This window comes from Amphiprion ocellaris, chromosome 1 (genome assembly GCF_022539595.1).
Source record: "Amphiprion ocellaris isolate individual 3 ecotype Okinawa chromosome 1, ASM2253959v1, whole genome shotgun sequence".
Classification (NCBI taxonomy): Eukaryota; Metazoa; Chordata; class Actinopteri; family Pomacentridae; genus Amphiprion; species Amphiprion ocellaris.
Genome location: NC_072766.1, coordinates 36,802,189 through 36,822,530, shown reverse-complemented (window position 1 = coordinate 36,822,530; position 20,342 = coordinate 36,802,189). Strand labels below are relative to the sequence as shown.

The following is a 20,342-nucleotide window of genomic DNA, read 5'->3' as shown; positions in this document are numbered from 1 at the left end:
GTGGTTATTTATAGGTTATTATGCTGTGATTTTACTGGTGGGGCCCACTGGAGATCAGATTGGATTTATGTGGTCCCTGGACTAAAATGGGTTTGACACCCGTCATATTCATATATGTATATATATATATATATATATATATATATATATATATATATATATATATATATATATATATATATATATACGCACAAAGTTATGGGGGGGGGCACGAAAGTTTTTTGTCCTCCGAAGGGGGGCCCGACAGAAAAAATTTGAGAACCACTGGGTTAGCACAAGAAAAAATAAAAGTGAGTTTCCATGTAAAACATGAAATTGCCTGGGAGACCCCAAACTTTTGAACGGTAGTGTAAATATAATTAACTATATTAATAGTTCAGACTGAATATTAATCAAATTTGTCAATTCAAATTGCACTGATCAACTTAATGAGTAGATGTTAAATCTGATTTCAGTCACCTTGTAACAGTCATTACTATTGTCATTACTATGGTATTCCGCTATCTCACCACACGGTGGCGCCTTGCTAATTTGGTATGGTTAATAGGTCACTCTTCTTCCCTTTTTTCATGGTTCCTAGTTTTCCTGTTGCGTGTGTCATGGACTCGGCCGTGTGTACGCGGACCTCTGTGCTCACTAAACACAAGTCCATGGCTGACTACTCCTCAGCTCATACTACCACACGTTACAACTGGCGCCCGAACTTTTTCTCTGGACCTCGGTCAAGTTTTTGGATCCCTCCAACGATTTTTCTGCCTCAATTAAACGTGCCTCTGCGGACACCCGGACAACTTTCCCCGGTCATCGCAGCAGCGTCGGATCGAGTGGGAACCGTCTACTTCCTGGAAACAACTGTGAGTGCAGTGCGCTTTCCTTGGATGAACTAGCTAACTCCGCCACGCAAAAGTAAAGCACGGACCTTCTATGAACCAGAACAAAACTGAATTTACTTTCTACAAATGTCTTCTGCCACATAAAGCTTAAAGCGAAACTTTTCATGTCGATTTGGAGCTGCGCGGGGATCTGTTCGCCCTCATTAAAATGCAATGACATTTTCCCCTATACTGAAAATAGACGGACCCTTGACTGTGAGTCATGACTAAGATGACTGCAAATATTAGCGCTAGCCATTTTCTACGGTTATTAAACGTCAACGGCAGTATATGCGTACATTCAGCGATAGTTTAAGCTGTCATGCATGTTTGAATTAACGTGATTATTAATGTGCTATTCTTATTGTAGCTTTGGGTGATGTTTTTCTTGCTAGCTTTTCCAGTGTTTAGCCTTAACCAGCATTTTTAAGCGCTGATTACATTTTTTGTCGGCATAGCTTGGACTGACTGACTCATCCTTTTACTGTAAAGGCCTGTGCTGTGTTAAAGTGTGATTTATTTTTGGAAAGCACAATGGCACGTTACCCGGGCGACTTTGACTTTAACTCGGACATGGAGCTTACCTCAATACCAATGTACAATATTGCTGAAAAGAACAATCCTGACCTTAGCCAACAAGTAGTGGACTTGAGAGCAGATGTAGAAAGACTTAGTGACTGTTTACGTGACTCTCTGAACATGCAGCAGAGTTTGTTCAACCAGTGGAACCGTCTCAAGAAGGAAAACCCTATTCCTCCCGCTGTCCTACAGTCTCCTGTTCTTCCTGTCGCTACGTCCACGCCTCACGTTCCTGCAATGAACGGAGTTGAACCTGCAGTCAATACCAACATTACCAATCCATTTCTGCTTGCAAATCCGTTCCTTCCAACAAATCCATTTGTTTCTTCACAGTCGCTGGAGCTCAGCAACGCTTCCAGAGTAATCGCAGCAGCTTTGCATCATGCCAAACTGGAGCCTCCTGTGTTTGCTGGTGACAATAAGGTACAGCCTGAGGACTGGTTGCAAGCTGTTAGCTCATACAAATCCTAAGTGCTTCTGACTGATGGACAATTATTAAACGAACTTCCACACTTTCTCGCAAAAGAGCCCAGTAAATGGTTCAGAGCCCTGAGTTCTCACATCACCTCATGGAGTCAGTTCTGGCAGCTATTCAAAACAGTTTTTCTGCCTTCTGACAATCAAGAACACATTCTGAGAGGACTTTTGGATCGTGTTCAAGCTCAGGATGAACCACTTCCAACCTTTGTAGCTCACATGCTGAGTGAGTTTAACAAATTAAAGAGTCCACCACCTGAGAAAGAGCAAATTGAACTCATCAGTAAGCACTCTCTTGAAAAATACGGAGTTGCACTGTATGGCGCCAACCTCACTTCTGTAACGGGACTTTTACTTCGCGCTCATGAGATTCACTCAGTGCTTGGACCAAGCGGACCACAGACTTCTTCGCGTCACAAAGAGCAGCGTAGGCCTGAACCTTACTGCTTCAAATGCTCCCTACCAGGGTTCACCTCACGCTCCTGCCCAAACTGTAACGGCACACCTGCTTCGACACAACCAACTGCAGTGCCGGCTCCCCGCGACTCAGGCCAACAAAAGACTGATAATAGCAGGACTGAAGCCCCACTGCAGAACAAGCAGTCGGTAAACTACAGAGGGGGAAGGACATTTCACAGAGGCCACCCTCCCCCCAGTCGCTCACTGAGCCTCACTCACCTCCACTACAAGATGGACAAATTCTTGGACACTTAGAGGACAATTTTTCCCAAGTCCACTGGAATACTCCTCTGAGAACCAAAATAAACTTCAATTCTATGTCTGTGGATGTTACTCTTGACACGGGTGCTTCCCTCTCGGCTGTGCGAGCAGATCTCATTCAAGTTAATGGCACCTACCCAAACAAAACAAGTGAGTGGATCGGCCCAGCAGTTAATCTTGCCAACAACGCTCCTTGCATCCCTGAAGGTGTCGCTTGGCTCAATATAGGATTCATGAACAAGAACTTTTATCAGAGCTTCGCGGTGATACCAAGGTTGTCTTCTCCTTTCATCCTGGGGATGGATTTTATGACAAGAGCTTCTGTGTCTATTCATGTTCCCACAAGGACAGTCTACATGGATGACATTCCCTGTCCCCTCGCAGATGAGGAAGAAAATTTTCAAAACGACTACTCATTACATGCAACTGAGACAATTATGTCAATGGATTCACTCAACTCGGACCTTGCAGCAAAAGTGTCAGAGGCAAGTCTTTCAGAGAACAATAAAGACGCTTTGCTCGATCTGCTCACCAAGTTTGGTCCCATGTTTGACGGTCATCTCGGTCGAACAGCTCTCACTGAACATGTCATAGAGACTGGTGATGCAAAACCTGTGAATCTCCCACCCTATCGCACGTCTCCTGCTAAAAAGCGTGTGATTGAAGAGCAAGTGCAGCAAATGTTGAAGGACAATATCATTGAACCTTCTGCAAGCCCTTGGGCTGCTCCTGTAGTCATCGTCAACAGAGCAGCCAGTGACCCAAGGTTCTGTGTGGACTTTCGGGGCCTCAACCAAGTAACTCAAAAAGACTCCTATCCCTTACCACGAGTAAACGAGTCTTTAGACTTTTTGGCAAGGGGTAAGTTTGTCTCTACACTGGACTTAGCACGAGGCTATTGGCAAGTTGCAGTAGCAGAGAACTCGAGACCAAAAACTGCCTTCATTTCACACTGCGGTCTCTTCCAGTTTCGGCTGCTACCCTTTGGGCTCTGCAACGCACCCGCAACTTTTCAAAGACTCATGAACTCTGTACTTTCTGGTCTCATTTACAAAACTTGTGCAGTATACCTTGATGACATCGTTGTCGCCTCACCTACCTTTGAACAGCACCTAGTGGATCTTGAGGAAGTGCTGGAAAGACTCCAAACTGCTGGCCTGTCACTAAAACTCAAAAAGTGCCAGTTTTGCCTCAAGGACTTCACCTTCCTCGGCTACCGCATCACATCATCAGGCATTTCGCCGGATCCAGACAAAGTTAAGGCGGTGAAGGAGTTTAATGTCCCCACCTCAGTGAAAAACGTCCAACAATTCCTCGGCCTGACTAGTTATTATCGCCGCTTCATTCAGGATTATGCCCGTCATGCTGAACCTCTTCACGCTCTCACGAGGAAGGACGCATCCTTCTGCTGGGACGACAACTGCCAGAGAGCCATGGACATTTTAAAAAACCGTGTCACGTCGGCCCGTCCTGCCATTCCCCGACTTCAAGCGCCCCTTTTTCATTCACACTGACGCATGTGACGTTGGTCTTGGAGCAGCTTTAATGCAAAAGGATGACATGGGTCGTGAGTATGTTGTGGCTTTTGCTAGTCGCTCCCTTCACAAAGCTGAACTCCCCTACTGCACTTCAGAAAAGGAGTGCCTCGCTGTGATATGGGCACAAATACACACAAATACTACCATTATGTCAGATAAGATTCACATGCTGACTCCTGAGGCTATTCATGATGATATATGTGATTATGGCTCAGAGGAAGCAGATACTTAATTATTTTTTTGGGCTTCGAGTGTTTTGAAATACATTTGGATTTTTTATGACATTTTAGTTTTACATTTTACTAATTACTGCTCACAGTCAGCTGGAAAACTTGGGATTAGGGTTATTTAGGGGACACCTCATCCATCCATCCATCCATCCATCCATCTATATATATATATATATATATATATATATATATATATATATATATATATATATATATATATATATATATATATATATATATATATATATATATATTATTTGAACTGGAAAAGTCAAAGTTATCCAAAGAGGATAAATACCACATGCGGAAGCTTTTGACATGAAGAAGGAATATTCTTGTGTTTTATTTTAGCAATGATGTTAGTTGTTGAGCTTGGAAACATCACTCTGACAGAAAAAAAAAAAGACTCTTTTCACAACTTTAGCTGATTCTTAAGATTGTCAGACGTAGATAAAGTCTGAAGAAAAGCAGTTCATAATCCATAAAATTTGATTTTGTCTGAGGGATAACTTTTTACAGAAATATCACTTAACATTATTATAAAAACCATGATATGGATGAGCAGGTGTTGCTGTGGTGCAGCAGTTAACACGGTTTCTTCTGGGTTGAAACCTGCTGGTCTGCTCGGACCTTTGGGCCCTGTGATGGACTGGTGATCAGTCTCTCGGTTGATTGCAGTTAGGCTCCAGCTTGTTGCAACCTTCTGCAGGATGAAACATGCCGACTGTAAGTCTTGACTTGTGAAAGCCTAAAACTAGCTGAGTTAAATAAAATCGACCTGAGAAAATAAGTCCAGTGAATGCAAGATATCAAGTTCAATCAATTAGTCACACAGAAAACATTAAAGGCAAGACAAGTCATTTTTATTTGTATATTGCATTTCAGAATAGAAAGAAATGAATGAAGGAAGCACTTTCACTTTAGAAATAAAATTCGGCAATTCAAACAGTGACACCAAAACTCTGCATCGTCAACATTTTATCAGCCAACCAGACTGAAGTTACCAACAAAAATCAACGAAAGGAACTGAATAATTCTCAAGGTTTGTTCTCACTGAAGTTCCAGGACTACAGCTTCTCACCCGTGTGAGTTCTCATGTGGGCAGTCAAAGTACTACTTTGACTGAAACTTTTCCCACATGTTTCACACGGATATGGCCTCTCACCTGTGTGAGTTCTCATGTGGGCAGTCAGATGACTATGTTCACTGAAACATTTTCTGCAGGTTTCACAAGACAAGGCTTCTCACCTGTGTGAGTTCTCATGTGGGCAGTCAGAATACTATGTTTACTGAAACATTTTCCACATGTTTCACAAGAATAAGGCCTCTCACCTGTGTGAGTTCTCATGTGGGCAGTCAGATTATTACTTTGACTGAAACTTTTCCCACGTTTCACAAAGATATCTCCTCTCACCTGTGTGAGTTCTCATGTGGGCAGTCAGATCACGACGTTCACTGAAACATTTTCCGCAGGTTTCACAAGAATAAGGCCTCTCACCTGTGTGGGTTCTCAGGTGGTTAATCAAAGTACTACTTTGACTGAAACTTTTCCCACATGTTTCACAAAGATATGGCCTCTCACCTGTGTGGGTTCTCAGGTGGTTAATCAAAGTACTACTTTGACTGAAACTTTTCCCACATGTTTCACAAGAATAAGGCTTCTCACCTGTGTGGGTTCTCAGGTGGACTTTCAGCTTAGACAGTAAACTAAAACTTTTTCCGCATGCGTTGCAAGCATATGGCTTTACACGTTTGTGGATTTGGTGATGTTTCTTGAGCTGGAACTTATTCTCAAAGGTGTTTCCACAAACATCACATTTTACAGACTTTCTACCTGCATCAGTATCATGGTGAATTCGTGACAATGAAGACTTGTCTACATTGTTACTGTGGCTGCTCTTTTTGTTATGACTCTTCTTTGGCTTCAGCGCAGCATTTCTTTTTTGCCAACATTCTTTTTTATTGATTTTAGTTTGTTTTCCAGTTACACACAAACAAACAACCGAACAATGAACTTACATGATGAAAGTTTCACTTGGGGAATTTACACCTTATACATTTACAATTTTAAATAAAATGTTAATTGAAAATTAACATTTTTTTTATATAACCATTAGGGCTGCAGCAAACGATTATCTTGATAATCGATTTATCTGTTAAACATCCCTTGACTAACCGAGTAATCACGAGACTGCGAAAGGTGTGCAAATATGGCATTTTGACGAAATTTGAACTGCATAAAGCTGAAAAATATGCCATTATAGGGCCTATGAACTGAGTAGATTTACAAATAAGCAGTTTTCTCATGGGACGTTAAGTTTGTGCATTACCCCAATAATCATACAATGTCACTGCAGAGGGTTACTTTTAAAATTACTCAATATTCTCAATTACATCTGTAAGATCTGTTTTTGCAATGTATTCAATAAATGGATCCCAAATTTGATGAAATAAATGCATTTTATGTTTAATTGTATAGGTAATTTTCTCTAAAGGCAATGTTGTAGAAAGCTCTGATAGCCATCTTCCTATACTTGGTCTATTAATATCCTTCCAGTTAATTGCCACTAATCTCTTTGCCAGTAAAATACCTAAATCTAATAATATCTTTTGGCTTTTTCTAATTTTTAATGTGCTTGGATATAGGCCTAAAATAAACAGTTGTGGAACTAATGGTATGTGAATATGTAAAATATTTTGAAGGTGATGTTTCACTTCTTGCCAGAATAATTGGATTTCTGTACACTGCCATATACAATGATAAAGAGTACCTTTTTCCTTGTTACATTTCGTGCATGTATCTGGTATGGCGTTATTATACTTGTTAAGTTTTTCTGGCGTAACATAAGTTCGCATCAGCCAGTTATATTGTAGTAATTTCAGACATGTATTAGTAGTTTTTGATTGTGCTGTAGTACATGCTTCTTGCCACTCTTCCCATGAAATATCCTCACCCAGGTCCTCTCTCCATGCTTCCATCCGTAATGCAGATGTTTCACTACACTTATCTACAAGGATAATGTATATTTTTGATATTTGTCCACGTTCTTGGCACTTTATGTCATCTATTAACTTTTCGAAAGTAGATAGTGCAGGGATTGATAGCGACTGATTTTGTTCTTTTTTAATAAAATTGCGTAATTGTAAGTACTTGAAAAAATGGTTGCGAGGAATGTCAAACTTACCGACCAATTCTTCAAATGACATCAGTACATTTTGTTTATAAACATCGCCAATTTTTTGTAAACCATTTTTGGCCCAAGCTTTAAATCCACCATCTGCTTTTCCTGGAGTGAAATATTCATTTCCCCATATCGGGCTAAAGACAGAGAGAGGGGTAGTTTCAGCAAAATAGTTTTCAACCTTATACCACACTGCAATCATATTTTTTACTATTGGGTTTTTTGTTTGTTGTTTCAGGATTGACTTTTTTGCAGAGTAGATATACATAGGAAATTGAAGATTGAGTTGTGATTCCTCCATCATTTTCCAAACTGGTGGATCTTTTCTTTTAAAGTAAAATAGCAATGTTTTCAATTGTGCAGCCTAATAGTAAAAAAGTGGATTTGGGCATTTAAGCCCCCCTCTATCAAAAGGCAAATAAAGCAAAGACAACCTTGTCCTCGGAGGTCTGTTATTCCATAAAAAACGTATAAACAATGATTTAAGCCTTGTAAATAAATTATTTGGAGGAGGAAGTGGAAGGTATTGGAATAAGTATAAGAGTTTAGGCATAATATTCATTTTAAGTACATTGATTTTTCCTATGAGAGACATAGGTTTCCATCTATCTAATAATTGCATAATTTCTTGTAACATTGGTTCATAATTTCTTGGTATAATACATTTCACTTGAGGTACAATTTCAATACCAAGATATGTAAAACAATCTACAATTTTGAATTGGGTAGTGTCGAATGGGGCCTAATTTTGAGATCCCAGAAACAACCACGGTTAAGAGGTAACAAAAGTCCTAAGCACGTTCATCAAAACAGCAGACCAATAAAGATCTATCTGAAGAAACCACATAATGTAACCAAGTGGTTATGCTTAAGCAAAGCAGTGATTTTTGTAACCTGATGCATATTTTTGAAATACTGAAGTGTTTGAATAAGATGACTGTGAATGATTTAAACAGGTAATCTTTGATGAAATGTTTAACAGTGAAATGATTTGTTCATGATTGAAATGTTAAATGTGAAGCATGTTGTGTGATCAGGCAAATGCAGTGATTTAAAGGAATGATTATATGTGACAAGTACTGTGTCTGAAAAGAGGAAGTTAATTTTAAACTGCGCACATACAGAAAAGAGGAACTAGAGTGTTACCCAATGTTGAGAGTCTGCTGCAGAGTCACTAAGAAGAGAAGTAAGAAGAACAGCTGCTGAGCCAAGAAGAGGAAGACGGTAGTGGAGACGACAGCTGGAGGCTGCCCTCACCCAGAGAGACGGGAGAGTTGGGGACTTCCCACCACAGCTCATCTGCCCAGGTCATCGGGGCTTCCTCACCACTGTTCCAGCTTCTGCTTCTAAAGACATCTACAAGACCAAGATTGGCTTTTTGGGACTTTTTCTGCTCCCCCTGCTAAGGAAGAACAACCCATGGACTGAAGAGAGACTTTGTATGGGGTTTCCAGATCCACGACTGAGTTCGTCCAGACGCAGGTTAGATATCGGGCGTGGCAGCTAAGGCCAAGATGCCCGTTCTCTCTGTCTCCCAAATTATACTGATTAGAGAAGATTCTTAGAAAAGCTCAGTTTTAATAATTTTTAGTGTAATTGATATGTTTTGATTATATTTGTTATTGCCTAATCAAGAACTGATGCTATGCCCTTGCTGAATTTATTCAATAAAACGCAATATTGCATTTAAAGAGAAGATTAATGTATTTTTTATAACCCATATGCTTTGCATGCCAGTAAAAAGTTATGTCAATTGTGTGCATTAGAACTAGGAGGTACCTAAAGGTTGCTTTAGTCCTAATAGTAATTTTAAAAATCTTACCCTTGAGGTTTTCTGTTCTTAACCTCTAAAACTAACCTAGGAATATCACCAAGTGCAAACAGAAATAAGAGGAAAGCTGTCGTTAACAGACGTGATTGATAGGTTGCTTGGTTACTTAGGCTACTTAGCTGGGCTGCATATCAGAGTAAGAAGGTAAAGCGTTTGGAAGTAGACAGTAAGAACCTAGGCGAGTATTCCTCGACACCAGCTTAATCATTCTGCTGAATCCTGTTAGACAAACCCCTAATAGGCAGATGGAATCGAACCCTAAGAAACGGAGAGCTGGTCCTGATTTATCCTTAGCAGGTTAAAGAAGGCAGATCAGACGACAGTAGCTATAAGTGGAGGACTCATATAATCGCATTTATTTAAAAACATTAAAGATGATTTTGAGTTATTCAATTTATAGCCTGAGCTTTTCCCAAACACATTAATGATATGTAGTAATTCTGGGACAGATGTATTAACATTTTTAAGAAACATAATCACATCATCAGCAAAAAGAGCCAGACGGTGTTCTTGTTCTCCTATACAGATTCCTGTGATACTTTGGCTTGCTTTTATAGCTATTGCCAGCGGTTCAATAGCTAAAAGGAACAATAATGGTGACAGTGGGTCTCCCTGTCTACATCCTCTTTCTATATCAATTGCTCCAGAAATGTTACGGTTAGTCATTATTTCCGCAAATGGTTTTGTGTAAAGTAATTTAACCCATCTTTTAAAATTGTCCCCAAAACTGAAACTTGCAAGAACTTCAAATAAATAGAGCCATTCGACTCTGTCGAAAGCTTTTTCAGCGTCTAACGACAATATTGCTGTGTCTCGAGATCCTTTTTCAAAATATAGAATATTTAAAAGACGTCTAACATTATGAAATCCTTGCCTACCTTGTACAAAACCATTTTGATCACTATGAACAATGTTTGGGATTATTTTCTCGAGTCCCATTGCGAGTATCTTACTTAGAATTTTCAAATCTACATTTAAAAGACTGATTGGCCTAAGATTTTCACATTTATTATTTTGTTTGCCCGGTTTTGGCAGTAGTGTGATTAGTGCCCTTCTCAAAGTTGTAGGCATTATTCCATTATTAAACGACTCTTGACACATCTCCAAAAGGGGTAAAATTAGTTCCTGCTTGTACAATTCATATATTTCTACAGGGATCCCATCGGGACCAGGAGTTTTGCCACTTTTAATATTATCAATGGCCTTGGATATTTCTGTCAAAGTTATATCTTTTTCTAATTCGCTCTTTAGCTCTTCTGTTATTTTGGGGATTTGAACACTATTCAAAAAGTTGTTGAGTTCTAATGAGTTTGGAGGTATTTCAGTACTGTAGAGATTTTTATAAAATATTTTAAAAGTTTTGTTTATTTCCAGTGGATCTACAATGTTTTCATTCTTACCATTAAGGAGTGTAGTAATTTGTTTCTCGTTCTGCAATTTTTAAATTCGCCATGCCAACACCTTTCCTGGTTTTTCACCTTGATCATAGAAGGTCTGTTTAAGTCGTAATAAACTTGACATTGCCTTTGTAGCCGATAACTCATTATATTGTGATCTAAGTAGAATAATTTCTTGATGAATTTTTTGGCAACCTAGCTGATAATATTGTTCCTCTAAATGTCTTATTTTTGTTTCTAATGTTTTAATTTTATTATATGTTTCCTTGGCTTTAGAGCTTGTTATATTATTTGTCCCCTGATAAAAGCCCTAAATGCCTCCCATCTAGTGCTTTTAGAAGTTTCATTTGTGTTGGTTTCAAAATAGTAATTCATTTGTTCCTTTAAGAAAATTACAAAGCCTGTATCATTTAGCCATTTTGTTTTGAATTTCCATTTGGGAAAGTCGCTAATTAACTTTGAATCTTGATAAATAAGCGAGACCGGAGTATGGTCTGATAACAGAATAGAACCATAGGAGACATCTTCCACTTTGCATTTGAGTAATGACGAGATTAAAAAATAATCTATGCGCGAATAAGACTGGTATGTGCTAGAATAGCACGAAAATATTTTATCATTTGGATTTTCTTCTCTCCATATGTCTATTAGATTCATCTCTTTCATAAATTGTTTAATCACTTCCCTGCTTTGGGAGTGTGATTGATCAATTCCAGAACTCTTATCTAAAGTTGGATTTAGGGTGCAGTTGAAATCCCCAGCTATTATACATAACCCTGATAAAGAAGCAACAGAGAAAAATTTTGAAAAAATTCAGGCTCATCTTTGTTGGGAGCGTACACATTGATTAAAATAAATTTTCCATTAAGAATTGTTCCTTGTGTAGTGCCCTGGTATTCTGTTATTGTCATTTATTTGTTGACATGTGTATTCAATGCTGTTTATTTACTGTTTTCGCATAATCTCTGAAATTCCAATGTTCTGTATTGACCCTGAACGTCACAAGTTTTTTCCGTCATGATTGGGTTAGACAGGTGTCAATCTGATATAGTTGGCCAATGATTGTTATGTTGTGATGGACATGGGGGCCAATTGAATCGCTGCAGGGGCGGGATGAAGAGCGAAGCGCGCGCAGCGGACGGCGATGCAGAAGGAGAATGGAGGAGAAGTTACCGGTGGAAAACGAACGAGCTAGCGACCAAGCAACCTACAGCTGCCGCTCGCTGAGTGAAGAGGGACAGAGTTAAGGATCGTGGTGAGGTACCAAGGCGGTGAAGACTGTTGGACAGCCTTTGTTTTTTGGACACTGAAGTTGAACTTTGTGGATTTTGGAAGCTGAATCCGGACTTTCTATTTTTTGGAAGCTGAAGCCAGACTTTCTATTTTTTGGAAGCTGAAGCCAGACTTTCTATTTTTGTGTTTCCTCATGAGCTCCAACTGTGCACCAGGTCTGGTACCAGAGGACAGACTAAATCCCGGGTGATTTTGGGTTTGTAATTTCACATTGAACTGTTTATCATCCTTTTGAGGTGAATAAATGTTGCTATGTTTTATGCTAACAGACTAGTCACTGATGTTATCATGTGTTGGTAATGTGTTTGGTGCTAGAGGTAAGTTTAACTGTTTAAATGACATGAAAGTTATGCATGAGAGCTATGCCTACACTCACAGTGTGTATTTGAGAATCCGAAGGTAATTCAGTAGCTCACGCTGGTTGATCTCCTATGCCAAGGTTTTCTTTATAGAACCAAAGTATATATCAGTAGGAGGGCTACATTTCTGGGGGCTCGTCCGGGATCTTTGTTCTTTCTGTTGATATGTCAATGTGTTTATGATAAACAAAGTCAACATTTTGGGCAGCTCTCGTAACTTTCAAAATGGATGCTGTTGAGATTGAAGCATGGTGTAAAAGAAAACAGTTAGCCTTTGAAAATGCACTAGTGTTGAGCAACATTACTTCTGATGTTACGGATGATATACTGCTCAGAGCTTTAAGTCAGGTCAAAACTTTTGGAAAATCTAAAATTATTGACCGCTGTTTAGACACTGCTTCTAAGACACAGTTTGTGTTAATTTGGACTTCCACTGACTTGACAAAGCAAAACCTGCCTGACTGTGTTGGACTTCCTGGAGAAACTGGCCCTTGGCCTGTGCATGTACTTCCTGTTTCCCGACGGGAGGAAGAGTTTAAAGATAAACTACTATCCTTCTTAAAGCAGGAAGGTAAGACTGTCGCTGATGTGCGGGGGTTTCTTGAACCTTCCGCATTAGATGTCAACACAGCGCTGATCAACGCTCTTAGCTCCCTAGTGGACAAGTGTAACATTGCCCCTGTTGATACCCATGGCTACCGCAAGCTTCGTATGTTTTCTGGAGCCAAGCCTACCCCTAGTGGAGAGGAGGAGTATGATGCTTGGGCAGAGCAGACAATGCATTTGCTGGAAGAGTGGCAGTGTGGTGACACTGTGAAGAAACAGAGAATAGTGGAAAGCTTAAAAGGGCCTGCTGCAGACATTGTGAGATTCTTAAGAACGCAGAACCCTACAGCTACTTCATATGACTATATGCAAGCTTTGGAGGTCGCTTTTGGAACCACTGAAAGTGCTTCTGACCTTCTTGTGAGATTCCGACACACCTTCCAGAATGATGGTGAAAAACTTTCCAGTTATCTGCTCAGACTGGATAAATTACTGCACTGTGTGTTTAGAAAAGGTGGGGTCAAGATTTCTGAAATGGACCAGCTTCGCATCGACCAGATTGTGAAGGGTGCGTTGCCTAGTGACATGATTGCTCTACGCATCCGCATGACCCATAAGCTGCGAGCACCTCCTACTTTCAGTGAATTGTTAAAAGAAGTGAGGGAGGAGGAAGATGTGCTTCAGAGCAGAAATGATGTCAAAAGCACAGTTGTGTCTAACACTGTTTCAGTTCCCAGACCAAACCTTGATGCTAAAGGAAACTCTGAGGTGGAACAGTTAAGGAAAGACATCAGTGTTATGAAAGCTGAGATGGTGAACCTTAAAGCTGCAACAGTCAGAACTCAACTAGACACCCACAGACCACAGGCTGAAATCCCTGCTAAGGAGAAATTCAGGAGAAGTGATCAGTCACAAAGGTCTCGCCTTGACGAGGACAAACCAGTGATTTTCTGTTATAAGTGCGGAGAGGATGGACATTTCAAACGGGACTGTGATGGTGAGGAAAACCTCAAAAGAGTCAATAATCGCCTGATCAAACTAACCAAGAAAGCGGGAAACTACCGCGGGACCCAGTAAAGGAACGGCCTGGTGTCCCGGTGGTAAAGACACGTTCCACCAAGTGCATCAATACTGACAAAAAAGTGGTAGACACTATACCCGAAGGCTTAGTGGGCCCTAGCTCAGCTGTACCAGTACAGATTGAAGGCATTTATGCTAAAGCCATCCTTGACACTGGTTCTCAAGTTACTTTGTTGTACAGATCTTTCTATGACAGATACCTGGCTCATTTGCCGTTGACACCCATCAGTGCTTTGCAAATATGGGGTCTTAGCCCTGCTGATTACCCTTATGATGGCTATTTGTCACTCAGGCTGGAGTTCATGGAGGCTGATGTAGGAGTGACTGAGACCATTGATGCCCTTGTGTTGGTCTGTCCTGACCCCATTGTTAAAGGTGAAGCTTCCATCCTTGTTGGCACAAACACACCTACTGTGCGACGGCTACTCAAGAGCTGTAAAGAAAGGGGAGGGGAGAACTTTTTGAGCACAATGCATATTCACCCTGTTTTCAAGAATGTGTTTGAAAGGTTAGCTGACCTGCCACCCTCCAGTGATGATGACCACAAGAGAGGGACTGTGTGGTTCTCTCAAGCAAAACCTATTACCTTGCGCCCTGGAGGGGTAGCTAGAGTGACAGGTGTTCCGAAGTTTCAGGGAATTCCCAGTACACAAGAGATCCTTGTGGATTCACCTGATGAACCTTTGGAAGACTCAAGGTTCCCAGAACAGATCCTGGTGAGGCCAGAGCTGCAAACATCTTCTGTAGTGATGTCCAAGAGAATCACTGTGCTAGTCAGGAACGTGTCAGCCAAAGAAGTCACACTGACCAGAGGGACGCCAATTGCTCATCTTTTCCCTGTGGAGGTGATGCCTTCACATGCGGCGAGCAAGGAGACTAGAAATGAGTCCAAGGATAAAGTGACTCCATCTTCTTTCAATTTTGGAGATTCTCCTGTCTCTAAGGAATGGAAAGAGAGACTGGCAAAGAAAATGATGGAACGCAGTGAAGTTTTCTCCACTCACGAGTTTGATGTAGGATGCTGTAAAAGCACACACCACACCATTAAAACCACAGATGACAAACCATTCAGGGAGAGGTCCCGACGACTGCCACCTGCTGATGTTGAGGCATTGAGAGAGCATTTGGCGCAACTCAAGAATGCTGGAATCATTACTGAGTCTCGAAGCCCCTACGCTTCACCTATAGTGGTGGTGAGAAAAAAGAATGGTAAAATAAGGATGTGTGTGGACTTCAGGACCTTAAACAGGCGTACTGTCCCGGACCAGTACACCGTGCCAAGGGTTGAAGATGCATTGGCCTGTCTGAATGGCAGCAAGTGGTTTAGTGTGCTCGACCTACGAAGCGGTTACTACCAAGTTCCAATGAGTGAAACTGACAAGGAAAAAACTGCTTTCATTTGCCCAGTTGGCTTCTACCAATTTGAAAGGATGCCACAAGGAGTGTCAGGAGCTCCTGCAACTTTTCAGCGCATAATGGAGAAAACTGTTGGAGACATGAACTTGCTGGAAGTTTTGGTCTACCTCGATGACCTTATTGTATTCGGTGCCACACTCGAAGAGCACGAGGAGAGGCTGTTAAAGGTGCTTGACCGACTCAAAGATGAGGGTCTTAAGTTGTCGCTGGACAAATGCCAGTTTTGTCAACCTTCAGTGACATATGTTGGACATGTTATTTCCCAAAATGGTGTGTCTACAGATCCCCAAAAGACTGAAGCGGTAACCACATGGCCCAGACCAACCACAGTGACTGCTTTGCGGTCGTTTCTCGGGTTCTGTGGATACTACAGACGGTTCGTGAAGGATTATTCCAAAGTCGTTTATCCTTTGAACCAGCTGCTGTCTGGATATCCACCCGCTGCCAAAAAGTCAAAGTTGGACAGGAACAGTGACTATCTTAACCCAGCTGAGCCTTTTGGGTGTAGGTGGGACGACAAGTGTGAGGCAGCTTTTGAAATGCTGAAGCAAAGACTCACTCAAGCTCCTGTACTGGCTTTTGCAGACCCAGCGTTGCCCTATGTTCTGCACGTAGATGCCAGCCGAGAAGGTTTAGGTGGTGTGTTGTACCAAGACCAAGGTCAAGGGTTAAGACCAGTTGCTTTTGTAAGCCGTAGCTTAACTCCCCCCGAACGACATTACCCTGCTCATAAACTTGAGTTTTTGGCGTTAAAGTGGGCAGTGGTAGACAAGCTGCATGACTACCTGTATGGGGTTAGGTTTGAGGTCCGAACAGACAATAACCCGATGACTTATGTGTTGACCTCTGCTAAATTAGATGCCACAGGTCACCGCTGGCTAGCAGCATTATCAACATATGACTTCAGTCTAAAGTACAGATCTGGGGTCCAGAACATTGATGCAGACGCGCTGTCTCGTCGCCCGCACCCCACACAGACTTCAGAACTGAGATGGGACGACATCTCAGCCGCAGGCGTGAGAGCCATGTGTCAGAGTTGTGCAGTATCTAAGCAAAGAAATCCTTGTCCTACAAGAGCAATTGATCACTTAGTGCTTTCTGCGCATGCCCTTCCACAGGCTTTCTGTAATCTGTCTACACTGAGCACTAATGGAATGACTGTTTTAAGTCAGAAAGAGCTGTCGGTTGCTCAACAAGAAGACTCTGCCATTGGAGAGATATGGTCAGCTTTTCAACATGGGGATATGTCACAAGTTGACCGGACCAAACATAGAACCTGCCCTTTGCTACTGAGAGAATGGGGTCATTTCAAGTTACAACAAGGTGTCCTGTACCGAGTTACAAGTCCTCCTGGCAAATCTCATAGATCTCAGTTAGTCTTGCCTGAGAAGTACAGGAAAGTGGTGATGAAGTCGCTACACGATGACTCTGGTCATTTAGGTTTTGACAAAACCTACAGCCTGATTAAAGACCGTTTCTACTGGCCTAGGATGAAAACTGCAGTAGAAAGCTATTGCAAGACCTGTGCACGCTGCATCAAGAGGAAAACTCTACCCCGAAGAGTTGCTCCATTGTCTCATATGCACAGTGATGGTCCGCTAGATCTAGTATGCATGGATTTTTTATCCATCGAACCAGACTCAAACAACACCGAAAACGTCCTGGTTGTCACTGATCACTATACACGGTACGCCCAAGCTTTCCCAACAAAAGACCAGAAAGCGATCACCGTGGCAAAAGTTTTGGTGGAGAAGTACTTTGTTCATTATGGGTTGCCGAAGAGGATGCACAGTGATCAGGGACGTGACTTTGAGAGTCGTCTTATTCATGAGATGTTAAGTATTCTTGGCATTGATAAATCCAGAACTACTCCTTATCATCCTGAAGGAGATCCTCAGCCTGAGAGATTCAATAGGACATTATTGGACATGCTTGGGACTCTGGAGCCAAGTCAGAAGAAAGGGTGGAGTCGACACATTGCGCACCTAGTCCACGCTTATAACTGTACTCCAAACGAGGCCACTGGGTTCTCACCCTATTATCTGATGTTCGGGCGTGAGGCCCGGATGCCTGTGGATCTTTGTTTCGGAACGTCGAGTGATGGGACAAAACGGGAAAACTACCTTAAGTATGTTGCTGATATGAAGAAGGAGTTGCAAGCAGCATATAACCTTGCTGAAGCAGCCGCTGCCAAGCAAAACAAAAACAACAAGCAGAGGTATGACCAAAAGATCCGTTTCACACAATTGCTGCCTGGGGACAGGGTTCTGATACGGAATTTGGGGTTGCCAGGGAAGCACAAGTTAGCTGATCGTTGGGCTTCAAATCCATACATTGTTGAGAGTCAAATGTCAAACTTGCCAGTGTTTCGGTTAAGACCAGCAGATGGAGATGGACCCACCAAAATTCTCCATCGAAATCACCTTCTGCCTCTGGGACAAACCGTGACGCTACAACCAGTCTCAGACCCTGAAACTGCACCTCCTATCAGAGCCAAGCGTAGGAGGAGAAAGAGACATTGCAAGAATATTAGACCATCAGACGATGAACAGACACCCTTAAGATCTACTGTACAGGACATGGAGAGTTCTGACTCAGAGGATGAGGAACATGGTGTATGGTTTGACGATGTTGGAAGTCTAGAGAACAAAGTGGAGAATGAGACATCTGAACCTTTCAGTCTTGACCTGGATATTCTGTGGAATGATGAGACTGAACCGCCACAGACAGTGGATACTATCATCTTGCCAGAGACAAGTGAGCATGAGAGAGACTCAGAGACTGTTGAAACTGAAAGAGACACTACAGTTCAGGCTGATGTTGAGACTCCCATGTTATCTGAGACTACTAATAGTCAAGACAGTGACTCAGGTTTGGTAGAGAACATAAGACCTCAGAGACAGACAAGGGTCCCACATCGACTGACTTATGACTTACTGGGAAACCCAACTTCAGTTGCAGTTAGTACACATGGGGTTATTCCTGTAGAGGTCAAAGGTCACACTGATACTGTGTTATTTCCTATCAAAAGATATACAAGTATGTGTTTCAAATGGATAGGTTGAAAGGAATGTTGTAACCTGTTAATGGAAATGGAGTTAAGATGATTTATGTTACTCATGTCATGAGGACATGACAGTTTTAGTGGGGGGAGAGTGTAGTGCCCTGGTATTCTGTTATTGTCATTTATTTGTTGACATGTGTATTCAATGCTGTTTATTTACTGTTTTCGCATAATCTCTGAAATTCCAATGTTCTGTATTGACCCTGAACGTCACAAGTTTTTTCCGTCATGATTGGGTTAGACAGGTGTCAATCTGATATAGTTGGCCAATGATTGTTATGTTGTGATGGACATGGGGGCCAATTGAATCGCTGCAGGGGCGGGATGAAGAGCGAAGCGCGCGCAGCGGACGGCGATGCAGAAGGAGAATGGAGGAGAAGTTACCGGTGGAAAACGAACGAGCTAGCGACCAAGCAACCTACAGCTGCCGCTCGCTGAGTGAAGAGGGACAGAGTTAAGGATCGTGGTGAGGTACCAAGGCGGTGAAGACTGTTGGACAGCCTTTGTTTTTTGGACACTGAAGTTGAACTTTGTGGATTTTGGAAGCTGAATCCGGACTTTCTATTTTTTGGAAGCTGAAGCCAGACTTTCTATTTTTTGGAAGCTGAAGCCAGACTTTCTATTTTTGTGTTTCCTCATGAGCTCCAACTGTGCACCAGGTCTGGTACCAGAGGACAGACTAAATCCCGGGTGATTTTGGGTTTGTAATTTCACATTGAACTGTTTATCATCCTTTTGAGGTGAATAAATGTTGCTATGTTTTATGCTAACAGACTAGTCACTGATGTTATCATGTGTTGGTAATGTGTTTGGTGCTAGAGGTAAGTTTAACTGTTTAAATGACATGAAAGTTATGCATGAGAGCTATGCCTACACTCACAGTGTGTATTTGAGAATCCGAAGGTAATTCAGTAGCTCACGCTGGTTGATCTCCTATGCCAAGGTTTTCTTTATAGAACCAAAGTATATATCAGTAGGAGGGCTACACTTGCATAATTATATAACGCCCTCCTTTATCTTTAATAATTTTGTCAATTTGAAATGGAATAGAGTCATGAATCAAGATCATGACACCTCTTGCTTGGGATGTAAAAGGAGCTGAAGTTACTATTCCTTTCCACCTCCTCCTCACTTTTAGCTCATCTTCACACTTCATATGCGTTTCTTGAAGAAATACTGTTTGATTGCAGTGTTTTGATTCTATTCATGACCTGTTTTACCTTCTTTAATTTTTGTAGCCCTCTGCAGTTCCAAGATGTAATTTTAATTTTTAAATTCACAATTTTACTAATTCAATTTTAAAATGATCCCCAACATAGATAGTTTTGTCATCATCACACAGAACAAAGTGAACACAAAACAGAGTGAACATTAACCCCTTATCCATATAAACATGGACATCCCTCCCCTTTGGTACTGGGTTTCCAGAGAGCAAACAACTGTTCCACACGCAGTGGGGATCAGTCTGCTGACTACCACTTGACAAAATAAGAACAAAAAAACCGTAGCTGCTCTGCCACAACTGTCATTCAACAACTTAATAGAACTGTGCTTATCTCAATAACATCCCTACATCATGTACAACCAAGATCAGTCCTTGCACTTATTTTTATGTCTTACTCACGAACATCAGTCCTTTTGTGTGTCCGATTGGATTCTCCGGATGAAGTTCTCGGCTTCCTCCGCGCTGGTGAAGATATGCGAACGGTCCTGGTAGGTCACGATGAGTCGGGCGGGGGCGATGATGCCATGTCGGAG

At 41.6% G+C, this 20,342-nt stretch overlaps 1 protein-coding gene across 1 annotated transcript; it reads right to left on the bottom strand.

Annotated features, from left to right (window-relative positions):
* Window positions 1-5,257: 5,257 nt before the first annotated feature.
* LOC129350850 (zinc finger protein 239-like) lies at window positions 5,258-8,910 on the bottom strand. The gene is made up of 4 exons (XM_055018799.1): window positions 8,856-8,910; window positions 5,831-6,430; window positions 5,701-5,748; window positions 5,258-5,617 (listed from the first exon to the last, which is right to left on the bottom strand). The coding sequence occupies exons 1-4, from the start codon at window positions 8,908-8,910 to the stop codon at window positions 5,484-5,486; spliced, it is 837 nt and encodes a 278-aa protein (XP_054874774.1). The 3' UTR covers window positions 5,258-5,483.
* Window positions 8,911-20,342: the final 11,432 nt, after the last annotated feature.

Excerpts from the sequence above, each read along its gene's own strand:
- LOC129350850 (XM_055018799.1), bottom strand. The coding sequence starts at position 8,910 with ATGACCTGGGCAGATGAGCTGTGGTGGGAAGTCCCCAACTCTCCCGTC. Across the intron at positions 6,431-8,855 it reads CAACTCTCCCGTCTCTCTGG|TTCATTGTTCGGTTGTTTGT; the intron begins GTGAGGGCAGCC and ends TCATCATGTAAG. Across the intron at positions 5,749-5,830 it reads CCACATGAGAACTCACACAG|GTGAGAGGCCTTATTCTTGT; the intron begins GTGAGAGGAGAT and ends GAACTCACACAG.